The sequence below is a fragment of the Mustelus asterias genome, unplaced genomic scaffold (assembly GCF_964213995.1).
Source record: "Mustelus asterias unplaced genomic scaffold, sMusAst1.hap1.1 HAP1_SCAFFOLD_2440, whole genome shotgun sequence".
NCBI lineage: Eukaryota > Metazoa > Chordata > Chondrichthyes > Carcharhiniformes > Triakidae > Mustelus > Mustelus asterias.
In genome coordinates this window covers 24,402-41,736 of record NW_027592385.1, presented here as the reverse complement: position 1 = coordinate 41,736, position 17,335 = coordinate 24,402, and the positions used below count along the sequence as shown (strand labels likewise).

The window sequence follows — 17,335 nt, the reverse complement described above, 5'->3', positions numbered from 1 at the left end:
GCATCGTGAGGTTATCCGTGGATTTGCAGTACAGTGAAGTGCTGAGGTGACTGTCCTTGATGGACAGTCCAAGAATGCAACCGATTCTGGAGAGTAGTCCATGATGAGAATTGATGGTGGGATGGAACTTGCTGATCTCATCATGTCGTTGTTTCAGTGATTGTTCACCATGACTCCAAAGGAAGAAAATGTCATCGATATATCTAGTGTATAGCGTCAGTTGAAGGTCCTGTGTGGTGAAGAGGTCTTGTTCGAACCTGTGCATGAAGATGTTGGCATATTGAGGTGCGCATTTGGTCCCCATGGTTGTTCCGTGTATCTGGGTGAAGAACATGTCATCGATGAAGATGAGCATCACGCCAAGGCCATCCCCACACGCCCACTACTTGCGTTCAAACAACCGCGCAACCTCAAAACAGACCATTGTTCGCAGCAAACTACCCAGCCTTCAGGAGAACAGTGACCACGATACCACACAACCCTGCCACAGCAACCTCTGCAAGACGTGCCGAATCATCGATACGGATGCCATTATCTTACGTGAGAACACCATCCACCAGGTACACGGTACATAGTCTTGCGACTCGGCCAATGTTGTCTACCTAATACGCTGCAGGAAAGGATGTCCTGAGGCATGGTACATTGGGGAGACCATGCAGACACTACGACAACGGATGTTTGGACACCGCTCGACAATCACCAGGCAGGAGTGTTCCCTTCCTGTCAGGAACACTTCAGCAGTCAAGGGCATTCAGCCTCTGATCCTTGGGTAAGCGTTCTCCAAGGCTGCCTTCAAGACACACAACAATGCAGAATCACCGAGCAGAAACTGATAGCCAAGTTCCGCACACATGAGGATGGCCTCAACCGGGATCTTGGGTTCATGTCACACTACCTGTAACCCCCATGACTTGCCTGGGCTTGCAAATCTTACTAACTGTCCTGGCTTGAGACAATTCATACCTCTTTAACCTGTACTTAACCCTCTTTTCACTCGCATTGTCTGCACCTGTAAAGACTTGATTACCTGTTAAGACTCGCATTCCAACCATTGTAATTGAGTCTGTGTCGATATATGCCCTGTTTTTGAACCCAACTCTCCACTCACCTGATGAAGGGGCAACACTCTGGAAGCTTGTGCTACCAAATAAACCTGTTGGACTTTAACCTAGTGTTGTGAGACTTCTTACAATTTAAGAGTTTCATGGAATGCTTTATTTGGAAATTAAACAGAGCTGATTTTCTGGCTGTTTCCTGTTTCTAACATGAAGAAAGAATAACTCTCCATTCACAGGAATCACTGTGTAACTCAGTACTCAATTTCTGATATCCCTCCCCTCCCAGTTACTGACTACATCCCTCTCCCTGGAGAGTCTGAAATTAAGCCAGTCTATTTGCAAACTTGGGAAGCGATTCTCCAACTTGCTGATCCTTGAGTAGATCGTGTTGAATCCGGAGAATAGCGTGCGGGCCTAAAAATTGGTTTTGCACCCGGCGCCACACAGTGTGCAAATCTCCCGACCTCTTTCTAATGGCGCGAACCTTCTCGGCACCAGGCCAATTTGCATGAGATTGAATTCATTTCAAACTCATTAGCAAATTCAGCACATGACCCTCCCCCCTCCCAGAATGCACCCACTTCTCTGGCAGGAAGTCACACAGGCTTGAATCACTACAAGTATGTTTCAGTTGCGTGGGTGAGCGAGGTGAGTACCACTGAGCACCAACCTCCAAGGTGCGAGGGGACAGGTTAGCCGCTGCAGCATGGGTTGAGGGCCCCCCGGGGGTGCTGGGGCTGAGGGTGGGGGCTCAGGCTGGGTCAGGGGTCCACAAGTCGGGTTTGCTGCTGTGTTGGGGTTCATGTGGCGAGCATTCACCCTGCCTGCTGAAAGATTCCTGAGGGGTTGCATATGAGGTTAAGTTCAAATCCCAATTATGTTGCACCCTCCACCCTGCTAACTGCTGCTGGAAAGGCTCTGTGGTTTATCGTGGACATTCCATCCCAGACCCCACTAACCGATACGAGCACCTGGTCTGGCAGAGAGCTCGGCAGGTGTGAACATGGCTCCTGACACTGCATGCATTCTGCAGTTCTCCCGAGAGTGGGCACCCATCGCATGGAAGTCAGGAAGGCACTTCCCTACCATCTGTCTGAACTGCATGCCATCGCCAGATGCCAGTTTGCACCATACGTCAGGTGGGAGCACCTTATACTACAAGGGTCCCTCAACGGGTACCTTCACACGGTCACCCTAATGCACTATGTAAGCACCAGAGCACCGAGCCCAGTCCACCACATGTACTGCCAATGACCTGTATCTGGGGTAGGCTGGTATCTGGAGGGCAGCATTGTGCCTCACACCAGCGACCATGCAACTACACTGGAGTAGCAGAAGGCATTGTGCCGCAACATGTATAGGGAGGGTACAGCCATGTGGGATGCCATTCGTGACATTGCAGGGTCATGGGCAGTGTCCATGACTTCTGAGTCAATGACGTGGTAACGATTGGCAGCTAACTGTGGTGGTGCATGGCATGGATGGTGTAGGGTTGGCAGCGTGGGGACACATTCAGCACTTAGAATCTTTTAGCTAAGATTGTCCCCAGAGTGTTGTGTCTGGGGGGAAAGACTGACGTGTTTCACTCCAGAGAAACTGGTCGGTATTTTTTCTCCAGATTTTACGACACTGACAAAAAAAATCAAAGGGAATAGTATTTCACGCTGGCATACAGGGGACTGGGCCTAAACATGCCAACAAAAACCGGCTACACAGAGATTGGGGCATCATCTTTAAAAGGCAGCTTGATAAGAACCTGAGTAAACTCCTCCTCCCCCAGCCCACCATGGTGGTCTTGAGCCTCCCTTCACACCCCTGATTGGAGTCAGCACTTCTCTATTCCCCCAGCCGCCCCCCCCCCCCCGACCCCCGCCACTGCTCGTCACTTCCCCCACCTCCCTCCCCCCCCACCAGCATCCTCTGCTCCTCCAACCACTCCAGGCCCACAACCAAATCTGACTGAATTCCCCCCTCCCTCATGAGCCTCCCAATGGGGATTGCCCCCCCGGCACTGGTTGACACGCCAGGTTGACATGATGCCAACCTGTGCCAAGGGGCAATGGAAGGGGGCATTACTCACCTTTACATTGCCGGGGAAGCACTCACAACAGGTTCACATCTATGTTAGGGTGTGATGACACGCAGGCGCTCACTGAATATCCGGTGAGGGAAAGTCCCAGGGAGAGTGCTTTCTAATGACATGCTGATATTTTAAAATGAGCTTTCTGTGGTCCTGAGGCATGTTTCACACCACTCCACCAGCAAGGGACTGGTAAGATTGGAACCTGATAACTCGCCGGTGTGAATTGCACTTTCTGGTTTTAAGCACGGGCTACCATCCTGCAGATGGAGTGTGTATGCTCAAAATTTCCCCATTGTCTCTGAATCACAAGGTCCCACAAGGAATCACAAAGTCCCTCTCCAGGCTGGGAGAACAAAGATCAAGTCTGACACTCCAGTGCAGTAAGAAGTCTCACAACACCAGGTTAAACTTCTTACTGTGTTTACCCCAGTCCAACGCCAGCATCTCCACTCCAGTGCAGCACAGAGGGACATTGTCTGATCGGAGATGCTTTCAGATGAGATGGTAAATCTACCTGCTCAGGTGGATGTATGAGATCCCATGGCACTATTACAAAGGGGAGCAGCGGGGGATGTCCCTTGTGTCCTAACAAATATTTATACCTCAATGAACATCACAAAAGCAGATCATCACATTGCTGTTTTGTGGCAGTATGTGGAGCACAAGTTGCTGCCTCATTTTCTACATTACAACACTGACTACACTTCAATAAATATCATATTGGCTTTAAATTGCTTTCATAGAATCATAGAGGTTTACAGCATGGAAACAGGCCCTTCGGCCCAACTTGTCCATGCCACCCTTTTTTTTTAAACCCCTAAACTAATCCCAATTGCCTGCATTTGGCCCATATCCCTCTATACCCATCGTACCCATGTAACTATCTAAATGCTTTTTAAAAGATAAAATTGTACCCGCCTCTACTACTACCTCTGGCAGCTTGTTCCAGACACTCACCACCCTCTGTGTGAAAAAATTGCCCCTCTGGACACTTTTGTACCTCTCCCCTCTCACCTTAAACCTATACCCTCTAGTTTTAGAATCCCATATCTTTGGGAAAAGATATTGACGATCTACCTTGTCTATGCCCCTCATTATTTTATAGACCTCTATAAGGTCACCTCTCAGCCTCCTACACTCCAGAGAAAAAATTCCCAGTCTATTCAGCCTCTCCTTATAACTCAATCCATCAATAGAACATAGAACATAGAACAGTACAGCACTGAACAGGCCCTTCGGCCCACGATGTTATGCCGAGCTTTATCTGAAACCAAGATCAAGCTATCCCACTCACTATCATCCTGGTGTGCTCCATGTGCATTTCCAATAACCGCTTAAATGTTCCTAAAGTGTCTGACTCCACTATCACTGCAGGCAGTCCATTCCACACCCCAACCACTCTCTGCGTAAAGAACCTACCTCTGATATCCTTCCTATATCTCCCACCACGAACCCTATAGTTATGCCCCCTTGTAATAGCTCCATCCACCCGAGGAAATAGTCTTTGAACGTTCACTCTATCTATCCCCTTCATCATTTTATAAACCTCTATTAAGTCTCCCCTCAGCTTCCTCCGCTCCAGAGAGAACAGCCCTAGCTCCCTCAACCTTTCCTCATAAGACCTACCCTCCAAACCAGGAAGCATCCTGGTAAATCTCCTCTGCACTCTTTCCAGCGCTTCCACATCCTTCTTATAGTGAGGTGACCAGAACTGCACACAATATTCCAAATGTGGTCTCACCAAGGTCCTGTACATTTGCAGCATAAACTCCAACCCCCTGTTAATAAAAGCTAACACACTATAGGCCTTCTTCACAGCTCTATCCACTTGAGTGGCAACCTTTAGAGATCTGTGGATATGGACCCCAAGATCTCTCTGTTCCTCCACAGTCTTCAGAACCCTACCTTTGACCCTGTAATCCACATTTAAATTAGTCTTACCAAAATGAATCACCTCACATTTATCAGGGTTAAACTCCATTTGCCATTTTTCAGCCCAGCTTTGCATCCTATCTATGTCTCTTTGCAGCCTACAACAGCCCTCCACCTCATCCACTACTCCACCAATCTTGGTGTCATCAGCAAATTTACTGATCCACCCTTCAGCCCCCTTCTCTAAGTCATTAATAAAAATCACAAAGAGCAGAGGACCAAGCACTGATCCCTGTGGCACCCCGCTAGCAACCTGCCTCCAATCCGAAAATTTTCCATCCACCACCACCCTCTGTCTTCGATCAGACAGCCAGTTACCTATCCAATCGGCCAACTTTCCCTCTATCCCACACCTCCTCACTTTCATCATAAGCCGACCATGGGGGACCTTATCAAACGCCTTACTAAAATCCATGTATATGACATCAACTGCCCTACCTTCATCAACACACTTAGTTACCTCCTCAAAAAATTCAATCAAATTTGTGAGGCACGACTTGCCCTTCACGAATCCGTGCTGACTATCCCGGATTAATCCGCATCTTTCTAAATGGTCCTAAATCCCATCCCTAAGGACCTTTTCCATCAATTTACCAACCACCGAAGTAAAACTAACCGGTCTATAATTACCAGGGTCATTTCTATTCCCTTTCTTAAACAGAGGAACAACATTGGCCATTCTCCAGTCCTCTGGCACCATCCCCGTGGACAGTGAGGACCCAAAGATCAAAGCCAAAGGCTCTGCAATCTCATCCCTTGCCTCCCAAAGAATCCTAGGATATATTTCATCAGGCCCAGGGGACTTATCGACCTTCAGTTTATTCAAAACTGCCAGGACATCCTCCCTCTGAACATCTATTTCCTCCAGCCTATTAGCCTGTAACACCTTCTCTTCCTCAAAAACATGGCCCCTCTCCTTGGTGAACACTGAAGATCAAGTCCATTAAAAATCTCAAGAAGTAAATTCTCTCTGGAAAGTGCTTTGCACAGTCTGGTGGTTATCAAAAACACTATACAAATGTAATGTTTTCTTGCTTGTCACAGTCAGTTAACACCTGCAGAATGCTGTCAGCAAAACAGACTTTCTAAACCTCTCTTTCATTTCCTTTTCTCCCCATTTCAACCATGCTTCCTGTTAAAAAGAGAAACTTTAATGTGGAAACTCACCTGAACCTTTTCCTGAAATTCTCTCCTCCCAATAGCTGTTGTGTGTCAGTTCCTTTGTGGAAACTTTGAGCAGCCAGTGAATAGCAGCGACTAAGCAATGTCTCAGTGACAGTCAGGCTGAATTCAGACACATTCATTACTGCCTGTTCAAACTCAGTAAGAAGTCTCACAACACCAGGTTAAAGTCCAACAGGTTTATTTAGCACTATCTTATCTTAGATTATCTTAGATTATCTTGTAAATTGAGTTTATGTCTTTATATGCCCTGTTTGTGAACACAAGTCCTCACTCACATGAAGAAGGAGCTTGAGGCTCCAAAAGCTAGTGCTGCCAAATAAACCTGTTGGACTTTAACCCGGTGTTGTAAGACTTCTTACTGTGCTTACCCCAGTCCAACTCAGGCATTTCCACATCATGTTCAAACTCACCAGCTCGTGTTTGAGGGGATTGGTTCTCTCCTGTTCAGGAGCTGCTTCCCAATCTCCACACACTCACCTACTTTCCCTTATTCACACCGAGCTGAACTTTGCAAATTGTCAAAATCTTTGCGCCAATTCTCACACTTACCTACTTATCCGGTTACTGAAGTTTCCGGGTCCTCACTTCACTGAACCGACTTTGTGCTGCTCAAAACTCATTGAACCCCAAAATGGAGGGATTTTGTCAAAGTGTTTTGAAATGAATTTGTCTTTTTTGATGTGGGAAGAGGAATTCATGTTTTACTGAAATCTATTGTTTGGAGTTTGGTTCATGACATCGTGATCGTGTGGATGAGTTTTAACAAATCAATATAAATGCTGTGCAAATAATTCTACATATCAAAGATTTCATTCAGGTTTAACACCACCACCATTCAACATTTCTTTCCAAAATAAGGAACCACAGCTGATTTTCTGGCAGTTTAGAAATGACCAAGAACTGGGAAAGTCACTTCCCATTCAGATGCAGGACTGCGGCACAAGGTTCAGACACTCAGCCGCTTTGTAGGAATCTAGCCCTGAGTCTGCTCAGGATTCACCATATTGTAGATTACTCCCAATGTAAGACAGCACCGAGAGACTGGTATTTCTTCTTAAATAGTCCTATTTTTAAACAGCAACACTCAAACAAATTATAAACCTCTATCTTCAAAATAACAGTAACAGCTTCCATCTTGGCTGTGCAATAGGAATCTCACCTATTTATTATAAAATAGGAGAAATTCAAAATCCCGTCACCACCCCCTCCCCCACCCCACCCATATCTTTCGACAGCCCTCTGCCCTCTCCCCTCTCAAACTAACCCCTCACCAATCTATGGCCCACCTGCCCCGGCCCCGGGAATAATAACACACCATACGCTGATTCCTCTGCTCCCACATCCACTCCTCCTTTGGAATATCCTGCAATTTTGGTCACCACGTTATGTTTCTGTCTCCAAATGATATATGTAAATTTGTCTAGCTCTGTGCTCTGAGGTACCCCACACAATACTCCCTCTCACTCTGGCACAGCTCCTCTAATGAGTATTTACAATTCCCCATCTTCACCCAGGTTTTCATTAATTGCACTCTATCTCGCTTTGAGTTTGATTAATAGTGTTTAGTATTCACCAAGTGAAACTTGGTGAATAAACCTGTTCGAATTTGAGGTGCCCCTTTGACTGAACAAAGTCCAATTAGATTGCCATGTTCAAAGAATTCAAGCAAGCTACATTGGCAGGATTATCCCATTCTGCATTCATGCTTTCTGCTGTTAATGAAGTTATTCTTGTAGAGATTAACTTTGAGTTTATTTTTTGATCAAATTCAACATTTTACATGGAGTGAAAGTGAGACTTGGGTACATAACTAGCTGTGCTTGTATTTGTCGCAGTAAGAAGTCTCACAACACCAGGTTAAAGTCCAACAGGTTTATTTGGTAGCAAATAAACCTGTTGGACTTTAACCTGGTGTTGTGAGACTTCTTACTGTGCTTACCCCAGTCCAACGCCGGCATCTCCACATCTTGTATTTGTCACCATATTTGAAAATGAACATAGCATTAATCAGTTTCATCAATCCTCAGTGAATCCCCCTAATGATTCTGTGCCTCAATAAACACCTGTGTAGTCTCGCCACATTCCACTATAATTACCACCTTCCTTAAATTTTTTTCTAGCTTTACTCAGTGGAAAGCATTGCGGCACTTCTGCCTCACAGCACCGGTAGCAGGGTTCAATTACACCCTCAGGTCACTGTCTGTGTGGAGTCTGCATGTTCTCCCCATGTCTGCTTGGGTTTCCTTTGAGTGTTCCAGTTTCTTTCCACAGTCCAAAGATGTGCAGCCGTTGGGCACTGCAGGGGTTGTATGATTTGATGTTTTTAAGTTTTCTTTGTGCTTTGATTTTTGTTCGGGCTGTTCCCCCTCCTTTTGGGGAGCTGCCCCTTTTACTTTGTCCTGATTTAATTTGAATTTGTTTATTTGGTTTGACCTTAAAAGAGGCCAAAGGTGTGCAGGTTAAGTTGATTGGCTATGCTAAATTGGCTCTTAGTGGGGACTAGCAGGGTAAATACATGGGGTTACGGGGATAAGGCCTGAGTGGCATTGTTGTCGATGGGCCAAATGGCCATCTTCTGCACTATCAGGATTCTATGATTCCATCTTATTTATATTCAAATTATTGATTTAACTTGGAAGAACGTTTGAGAGGAAATTCAAAAGCAAAATACAGTGGATGCTGGAAAACTGAAATTAGTTCAGATAGAAAGTCATTCAACCTGAAACATTGTCATTTCAGAAAATTCCACCCAAAGTGTCATTTTCAGCGTGAAAATTGGTGCGATTCCCACAGTCCTGGTGATACAATCCAGACCGCAATTTTCAGGCACTTTGAAATTTATTCCCCCCCACGTGAAAAATGCCACGCCCGAGTGTTAAGTGTCTGATTCAGCAACCCCAGGCATCACCTGAGCACTTCAATAAATTTAAAGGGTCCCACAGCAATTTCTTTCATTCAAGCCAGGAGGATAGCAGCCACGAAACCAGGTCCTCAATTCACAGAGGGGCCTTGTAGAAGTATAAGAAAAGAAATGGCTATGAAAAGAGTGTTAGGTAGGATATTATGTTTAATCAGTTTAGAAGTAAAAGCTATACTTTAATTCAATAGTGAGCAAGATGTCAGTAGTTATAATTAGCTGTTTTAATACCTTGTAACAATTGTTATTTGCAATGCAGTAATTAGTTAATCCACATGTATGTATACATGTGTTTCATTTATATTGGCAATGAACAAATTTACCAAAATGGAGTATAATCAAGGAATATACCGAAGGCAAGTTGATTTGACCACATTCCTTAAGAGATTCGGTTAACTTCACTAACAAGTCCACAAAATACCAATAGCTTTCATAGCCCCCCATTAATCAACTGAAGCAGCCACTTGTGAGACTGTTTGTTTTAATTAAGCTGCTTTGTGAGGCTGTTAACAAATTAGATAAAGACGTCTGACTAAGGGAAGATTGAGGAAAGGGCTGAAGAACAGTTAACAGGGTTTGATGGCGATATATTGGTGTCCCATAAGGTACTGTGATCACGCAGCCCTGGGATAGTCAGTATTTCATTCCATTGGATCAATACGTAATGTATGTCATTTGTAACCCTTTTGATTGGATTGTCTCCAGCTGTCTGTGAGCTACAGAATTGTATAAATCATGATGATTTTCTTTGACTTGTGGAGATGTGGCCTGACCTTTGATTAGGCATTTTCCCCTTGCTAGCAAGTAAATAAATACATAATCTGATGGTCAAAATCTTGTGTTAATGTGTATTTCTGGTAAGAGTCAAGCTCGGAAGTGGAAACTTCGACAGCCTTCACCCAGATGCTGGATGCCATGGAGGAAAGGTAGGCAACAATATACCCTCGGGCTGGCAGGAGACCTCCAGCAAGGTGACGTATTCTGCCTGGGAGATGGTGTCAGCACTGGTTAGTGCCAGCAGCCTGATCAAGAGGACAGGTGTGCAATGCAGAAAGATGAATGACCTACACCGGTCAGACAGACTGAGTGCTCCCTGTATCCTCTCAGCACTCCACCCTTCCCTCACCCCCTGGAAAGTCACCTCGGGGATCTCATATGCTGCCACCTCGCTTGGCCCCACCAGCATCCTCAACCCTCCCCAGCACTCCTCATCAGAACTCCTCCATGCTTTGGTGCAGTGCCTACATGTGTCAGGTATCCTTAATCTCTGACTCACCACACGTCCAGCTCACATTATCCCCATTTGTGTTCCTACAGGAGAAGTTCATGCACAACTGCCACGAGTGAGAGTGAACAGACGGTGGGATGCTTGAGCTGAGGATCCAGACTCCGTACGAGGAGAGAGCCCTGTAGCTCGCAGGGCAGGGACGGGATCGGGCCTATGCTAAGAGTGAGGTGAGCCTGCAAGAGAAAAGTGAGGAGCCACTGCACCTTCATCTAGATGACCTGTCTCCGGTGAGTTTTGCGTAGTCCAAACCCGTGACCAGGCCACAAATTTAGAACCATGTTCCTTGACTTTCAGGAACGCCACCTGACAAACCTGGCCATCTACCAGCAGTGTCCCACCACCTATCTTTGATAGCACCTCGGATGAGATCTCGGGAGGAGCACACGGATGAAGTGATACAGCTATCACCCGCACTATCCACCAGCACAGAGATGCACACCAGTGAGCAAAATTAGCCAGGATTCTGGGTCACTACCTGGTGAGCACCACACAGCTTCTGATGTACATCAGATGGAGGCAGGAGCATCCCAAGGGATTGGACAATCGGAGGTCTGCTGAATCCCGGGACTCAGCTGTGCCCAGGCCAGGTGCCGTGCCTGTGGACATGTTCATTCCTCAGCTTTTGGAATTACAAAGGCAGGGTCAGGAATACCAGCCAGTCTGAATCTCCCCTTCCTGAGACCAGCGCAATTCGGGCACAACGGGCAGAACAGAGTAAGGCCACCATGTCAGTGCCGCCCAACAGTAGGCTGAGGCTCCCCAGAGGATACCTGCCAAGCGCATCTTAGTGTGGAAAACAGCAGGCCATCTCCACCTCTGATGTGCATCCTGGGAAGACTGCCAGATGTAGTGGGAAGGTTCATGTGTAAGGAATTTAGGGGCACAGCTTTGGCATAGGTGACATTAGGCACAGGTAGTTGGGGGGCATTGTCACTTGCAGGGGGTGGGGATGGGGTGGTGGGAGGGTCTTGCATTGTAGGAAAACATGCTCGTCCTACTCCATGAAGGGGGGGAGGGGTGATGAGGGCATCCCTTGTCCATGTGCACCCTGTGCCCTGCATCACCTCTACACTCTGAATCCTCAGTGGCCTCTTTCAAAACCTCTTCCTGAACATCCTCCCCATTCAAGGACAAGTGCCACTTCACCACATCTTCCTTATGAAGGTCACCATCTGCTCCAGAGCCAGGTTATGTATGGAACAGCAGGTCATCACGATGCGGGACACCCTCTGGGACAGTACTGTAGGGCCCCATCTGGAAAAGCCCTGATGCTTGAAAAAGTTGAATGAACCCATTTGAAATGATAATCAATAATGGTAATATTCTAGTAAGGTTAGTAATGTTATACGACTAATTCTATTAAGTAGTCGTTAATGCTTATTCCATTCAGTGATATTTGCTTAATAATTTCACTGTTCTTTATAAATTGAATTATTTGTTTTGTCCACAAAGCTGTCTTGTCATGTGACATTTTTCATCTTTCAAACGATTATCAAGGATGCTTCATGATTATTAAGCAACCAACGGTAGACAGACGAGGCTTGCGCTTAACTATACTTGTCAGAAAGCATTTTGCACATTTGTTCATAAGGGACATGATTCATATAAAACAATTCTATCATATTATTTCAGCCAACTTACACCAAGTAATTTATTAAAAATATTGTCAGAATTCCATAGTGTGACGTAAAGCTCTGTGTACTTAGGAATTCAGTACCAGACCATTGCTGGAAGGAAAAAACACATCCCAACATGATAACCTCTTCAAGTTTTTTTTTTGCTTAGCAGCTCATTGATCAACATTTTTACACTAAAATCATACAGTTTCTCTACAAATAGAGCTACACAGTAAAGTAACAGATCACTGGATAGTATCTTTGGCATTTTTCTGTGGTTTATATGGTTGTGGAGTGATGTATGAAATATTCTCAGGAGACCCAATGCAGAATGATCATTTATCAGCCGATGTGTTGGGAGAGCACCACCTCAGAGAAAGGCCTCTGAGGCAAACTCTATCCAGCTGAAGAACCATGTAATATTTATACATTGTAAGTCACATAGGCAAGTATTACTTACATTCCAACATTGTCTGGTTTTAGGTTTTACATTAAATAATTTGCGGCTGTTCTACTATCCCAAGACCTTTCTTATCTCCCTTTAGCTCCTTGTACTCACTTTCCTAGCGCTTGTTGCTATCAGGCATGGCCTTGACCGCTAGCTTTGTCTGCTAATTCAGGCCGTGTAAGTATTACAGAGGTCTGCATGCATACAAGCTATTGATCTGGGCCCTGAAAATGTCTTGTGTTTATTGGTATTGCTTGGCTATGGTCAGCAATGTCTATTTTTTGCCAAGTCAGCATGTTCGCTGGGTGATATTTTTACCCTCAGTTTGGAGTCTTATTTAGTCTTTCTAATGCTGCACTATATAGTTTTCAAAGCCCCCTAAAAAGTCTCCACAGTGAGTTACTAGTGAGTTACCTTTAGATTGTTTGACTGTAATCCTTTGACCCTTAAGATCCCTTAATAAACCATCATTGTTGTCTGCCCTCATCAGTTGTTGTTATAATCCATATTTATTAGTCTTCATCTTACAATATTAATTTGAAATGTGCCACTTACTGCTTCAACTGGAGAAAGTAAACCTGAGGAGGTACACAATGATTGGCATCAGAATTGCCATTCCCAAATAGATCAGAACCATCAAACGGGTTGTTTTAAATTGTTTCCTGGAGAATTAAGTGTCTACTTGATGGTGTGAAGTGTAACCATAGTGAAAGATTTTTGGTTGTGCTAAAAGTTAAATGCAGAATTTCTTTTCTGTAGTTCATGTATAAGTTGCCTACAAAATAGTGTTTAGTCAATATTGCTTTTGCTTTGTTTGTTGCAATAAAAGTCTTAACTTGAAATATTGTCATGTTATCCTTTCAGTCTGCCATTGGAAATGCAAATATCTTTTCAAGCTATTGATGTCTACGGAATTTGATTATTCAGTAGTTAGAGAATCAAAAGATAAATATACAGTTTGTACAAATAATAAACAGATTTATACAAAAGAGCACATTTGAGAGAATGATTTACAAGCATCTAATTTGGTTGAAACAGAGTAAGATGCTCAACATTTTGTTCCAGATTTTTTATATCAAAACAGCTTCAGACTTTGAATTATAAATTAATAGTCTGAAATATTCATCTCAAAAAAATCATGCTTCCAACACACAACATTCACATCTCGACAAATAAAATTCTCAATGCCCCTAAAGAGATTGGCTTCATATTAAGCAGCAGATTAATATATTATACATCACACTCCTTATAAATCAATCTTCAACCTTACCATGTGAGAAATCGATGCAATCTCTTTGTAAAACAGAACAACAATTTTTTTGAAGAACTTAAAAATCTGGTAAGTCAAACAAAATAAATTGATACAATAATGATCAAGGCAAATTTGAGCGAGTTCAGAAATGACCAAATATATTAATGTTGCTGGTGTTGGGACACATCGTCATTCCTTTTAATTGATCCCGGATATTTCATATTGCAAATTGGGGGCTTTGTGAAAAATAATGCAAAATATAAAAATGACTCAACTGTTGGCTTCGCGCACCTTTGACTAGATTGAAGAATCACATGTGGAATATATATAAATGCTTAAATCTGATCACATGGGGATGTTGGTGCCCTGTTGCTGCATTACTCCATCATGATGTGGAGCTGTCGGCAATGGACTGGGGTAAGCACAGTAAGAAGTCTCACAACACCAGGTTAAATAAACCTGTTGTTGTGAGACTTCCTACTCCATCACACCAGTAGAGGTCAGTATGACTCAACTCCCAAAAGAATACAGATTCTCAAACCGCTTACAGGATCAATAGGTGTCTTAACCCAAGAAGGAATCTATGCTAGACTCACATTTGCACAAATGTATTTAGTTTTAAATCATACTATTTTTATTTGTTGCTCACGTATTTTCACAAAGCAGCTTTTTAAGAAAGTAAATTGGCTGATTTACTTTGTCTGTTCATAGCAGTGAGGGCATAGACCCTGCCGATTCATGGGGTGATAGAAGTGAACAGCAGATACATTCAGGAGGTAATTAGATAAAGCACAAGGGGAGGATGGAAGAGAAACATAAATTGATCAGGTGAGATGAAATATTGTGCGGTGTAACTTGAGAGGAATAAACACTTCCTAAAATGATTTGAACAAATTGCCTGATTTGGCACAGAAGTGAACCAACGACTTAACACCTCATGCCAATACTTTTATTACCTATAGTTTGACCTGAATTTTCACCTGAAGTTTGTGAACATTTCTGTTACAGTAACACTATCTACATACAATATAAATCTACGAACTACTCAAATACTTTCCACAAAGTAATTCAACTTTTTTAAAAACAGCCACATTCTATGAATTTATACTTACTTAAAAATTAAGTAGTGTATTGAGGAAATACTGAAGTAAATGTTTAATTTGATCCAACACTTGGGTGTAATTTCCATCCTTGCATTGTTGGTCACGAGGAAAGTTCTCTAGTCACCAGCTGTCACAAGAATAAGTTCCTCTGAGAAAATGGTGGCAGTTAATCAACAAAGTGTACTTGAGGGTGGTTTATCATTTACTTGTCCTATCTAAAAATCCTAGGACATTAACATAAGCTAATACATCTTAATGTAAAATTCTTTCATATGTTGACAAATTGGTACAAAAGTATTGTATTATTGTGAAATCACACTACACAAAGTCACAGTAGCATTGATTTCATTTGGCCATAGTATACTATAGGAATGAATCTAACACCATCTGCCATTCGGTACTCTTACCCTTGGATGTTCAGCATTTAAAATTTATGGGTTAGATTTTACACTGGGGCAGAGTTGCCTGTCAAATGGCTGCAGCTCACTGGTCTCAAGAGCGCCATTGTGGGTGGCATGGTAGCACAGTGGTTAGCACTGCTGCTTCACAGCTCCAGGGACCTGGGTTCGATTCCCGGCTTGGGTCACTGTCTGTGTGGAGTTTGCACATTCTCCTCGTGTCTGCGTGGGTTTCCTCCGGGTGCTCCGGTTTCCTCCCACAGTCCAAAGATGTGCGGGTTAGGTTGATTGGCCATGCTAAAAAAAAGAAATTACCCTTAGTGTCCTGGGATGCGTAAATTAGAGGGATTAGTGGGTAAATATCTAGGGATATGGGAGTAGGGCCTGGGTGGGATTGTGGTCGGTGCAGACTCGATGGGCCGAATGGCCTCTTTCTGTGCTGTAGGGTTTCTAAGATTCTAAGATTGGGAGCAGTGCTGCGATTGCATCCAGTCCCCAATCGCAATCATCCACCAGATGTGAAGGTGTGAAGTATGGGAATTGCCAGGGCCAGGTGGACAGGCCCCAGTGCAGGTGTGGAAGGCCAGAGTGGATTGGGCAGAGGGGGAGGGGAAACACAGCGTCTGGAAGACTTGGGAGAACACTCTCAGTGGGCAGAGGGGGCCCATAAAGGATGTACCTCATCCCATCTCCCAGTTCCCCAACATTAGCCCGAGCAGTGAACACTTGGCTACAGCTTCCCCCTTTCACAGATAAAACTCCAGTGGTTGTGGAAGGAGCCGTCATTAATTAGTCTTTCAATTGGCCCATTGGCACGTGGGCCTTCCAACATCTCCCCCCAGGATAAAAGTATATGATAGTGATTGGATATGGCATGGTGGCCAATTTTACACCCTAGATGGCCAACCCATCCCAGGAAGTATAAAATACTGGCCATGTGGGCAAGTTGCTGAAAGTGCGACATTAATGAACATGGGAAGGAACTGTGTATCTTGTTAACCAATTAGATTGAAGAATTGTGAAAGTAACAGTGGAGGGAATGGGAAGGAAGTATTAATTCGAGTGGAAAAACTCAGTCTCAAATAAGTACAGAAAGCGAAATGAAGAAAGGGAAAGAAATAAAAATATTATTGATCAGCCCAAGCCTGAATGTTGCCCCAAGCCTTCCTGCATTTGGAAATAGATTGCTTCATTATCTGAGGAGTTACAAATTCAGCAGAACACAGAGCAAACATCGACAAGCATCCCCACTTCTGACCTTATGATGGAAGGTCATTGTTGCAGCAGCAGAAGGTGGTTGTGCCCAACATACCACCCTAAGGAATTCCTGACCTGATGTCATGGATGTGAGATGATTGGTTAGATACCCAACCACAACCATCTTCTTTTATGATAGATATGACTCCATGATGAATCTTCCTCGATTCCCATTTTTAAAAACTTTGCTAGGGCTCTTTGATGGTGTGCTCAGTCAAACGATGCCTTGATATCAAACATAGTCACTCTCACAGGTTAATTCCAGACATCCAAGTTATGTACAAGAAACACACTGAGCAGATTTTCATCATAGAACGTCTATGTTATGTACTGATGTTGCCCCATGGATATGAGGGATAAAGAACTGAATATGGGTTTGTGCTGTGGTGGGTTTTAACTATCCAGCTAAAAGAATCACATTGAGGACATTTTGTTGTTAATAGTTTTGGTTCTATTCTACACAGACATATTAAGTATTGTACTAGTTTGAAGTGATTGATTGGCACTGCTTACAGAACTATCATGTTCAGGATGTCTCCAAGTGGCACCATTTGGATAGTGCCTGGAAGAACAGAATATAGGTCTAGATGTAGTAGCAGCAGTCTCCTGTCTGGTTAAGGATTGTTTTTTGCATTATTTCTGCCAATATAAAATAGATGCATTCTTGAACAGATTCAGCCTTGTTATCCCGAGCCCTCTCTGAAATTCAAGTGCAAAGACATGGAGCTTGATATGTGCAAAACTGTCTAAAAATTGGAAATCCACGAGTCCCACCCCTCCTACCAATAGAGATAAAGG

General features: G+C 43.9%; 1 protein-coding gene across 1 annotated transcript in view; it reads right to left on the bottom strand.

The window, feature by feature from the left end:
• Nucleotides 1–10,486: 10,486 nt before the first annotated feature.
• LOC144489690 (uncharacterized) overlaps nucleotides 10,487–17,335 on the bottom strand; it is a 28,749-nt gene continuing 21,900 nt past the window's right edge. Inside the window, exon 7 of the mRNA XM_078207546.1 lies at nucleotides 10,487–10,636. Within this exon, the coding sequence (XP_078063672.1) occupies nucleotides 10,487–10,636 (150 nt within the window). The remainder of the gene's footprint in view (nucleotides 10,637–17,335) is intronic.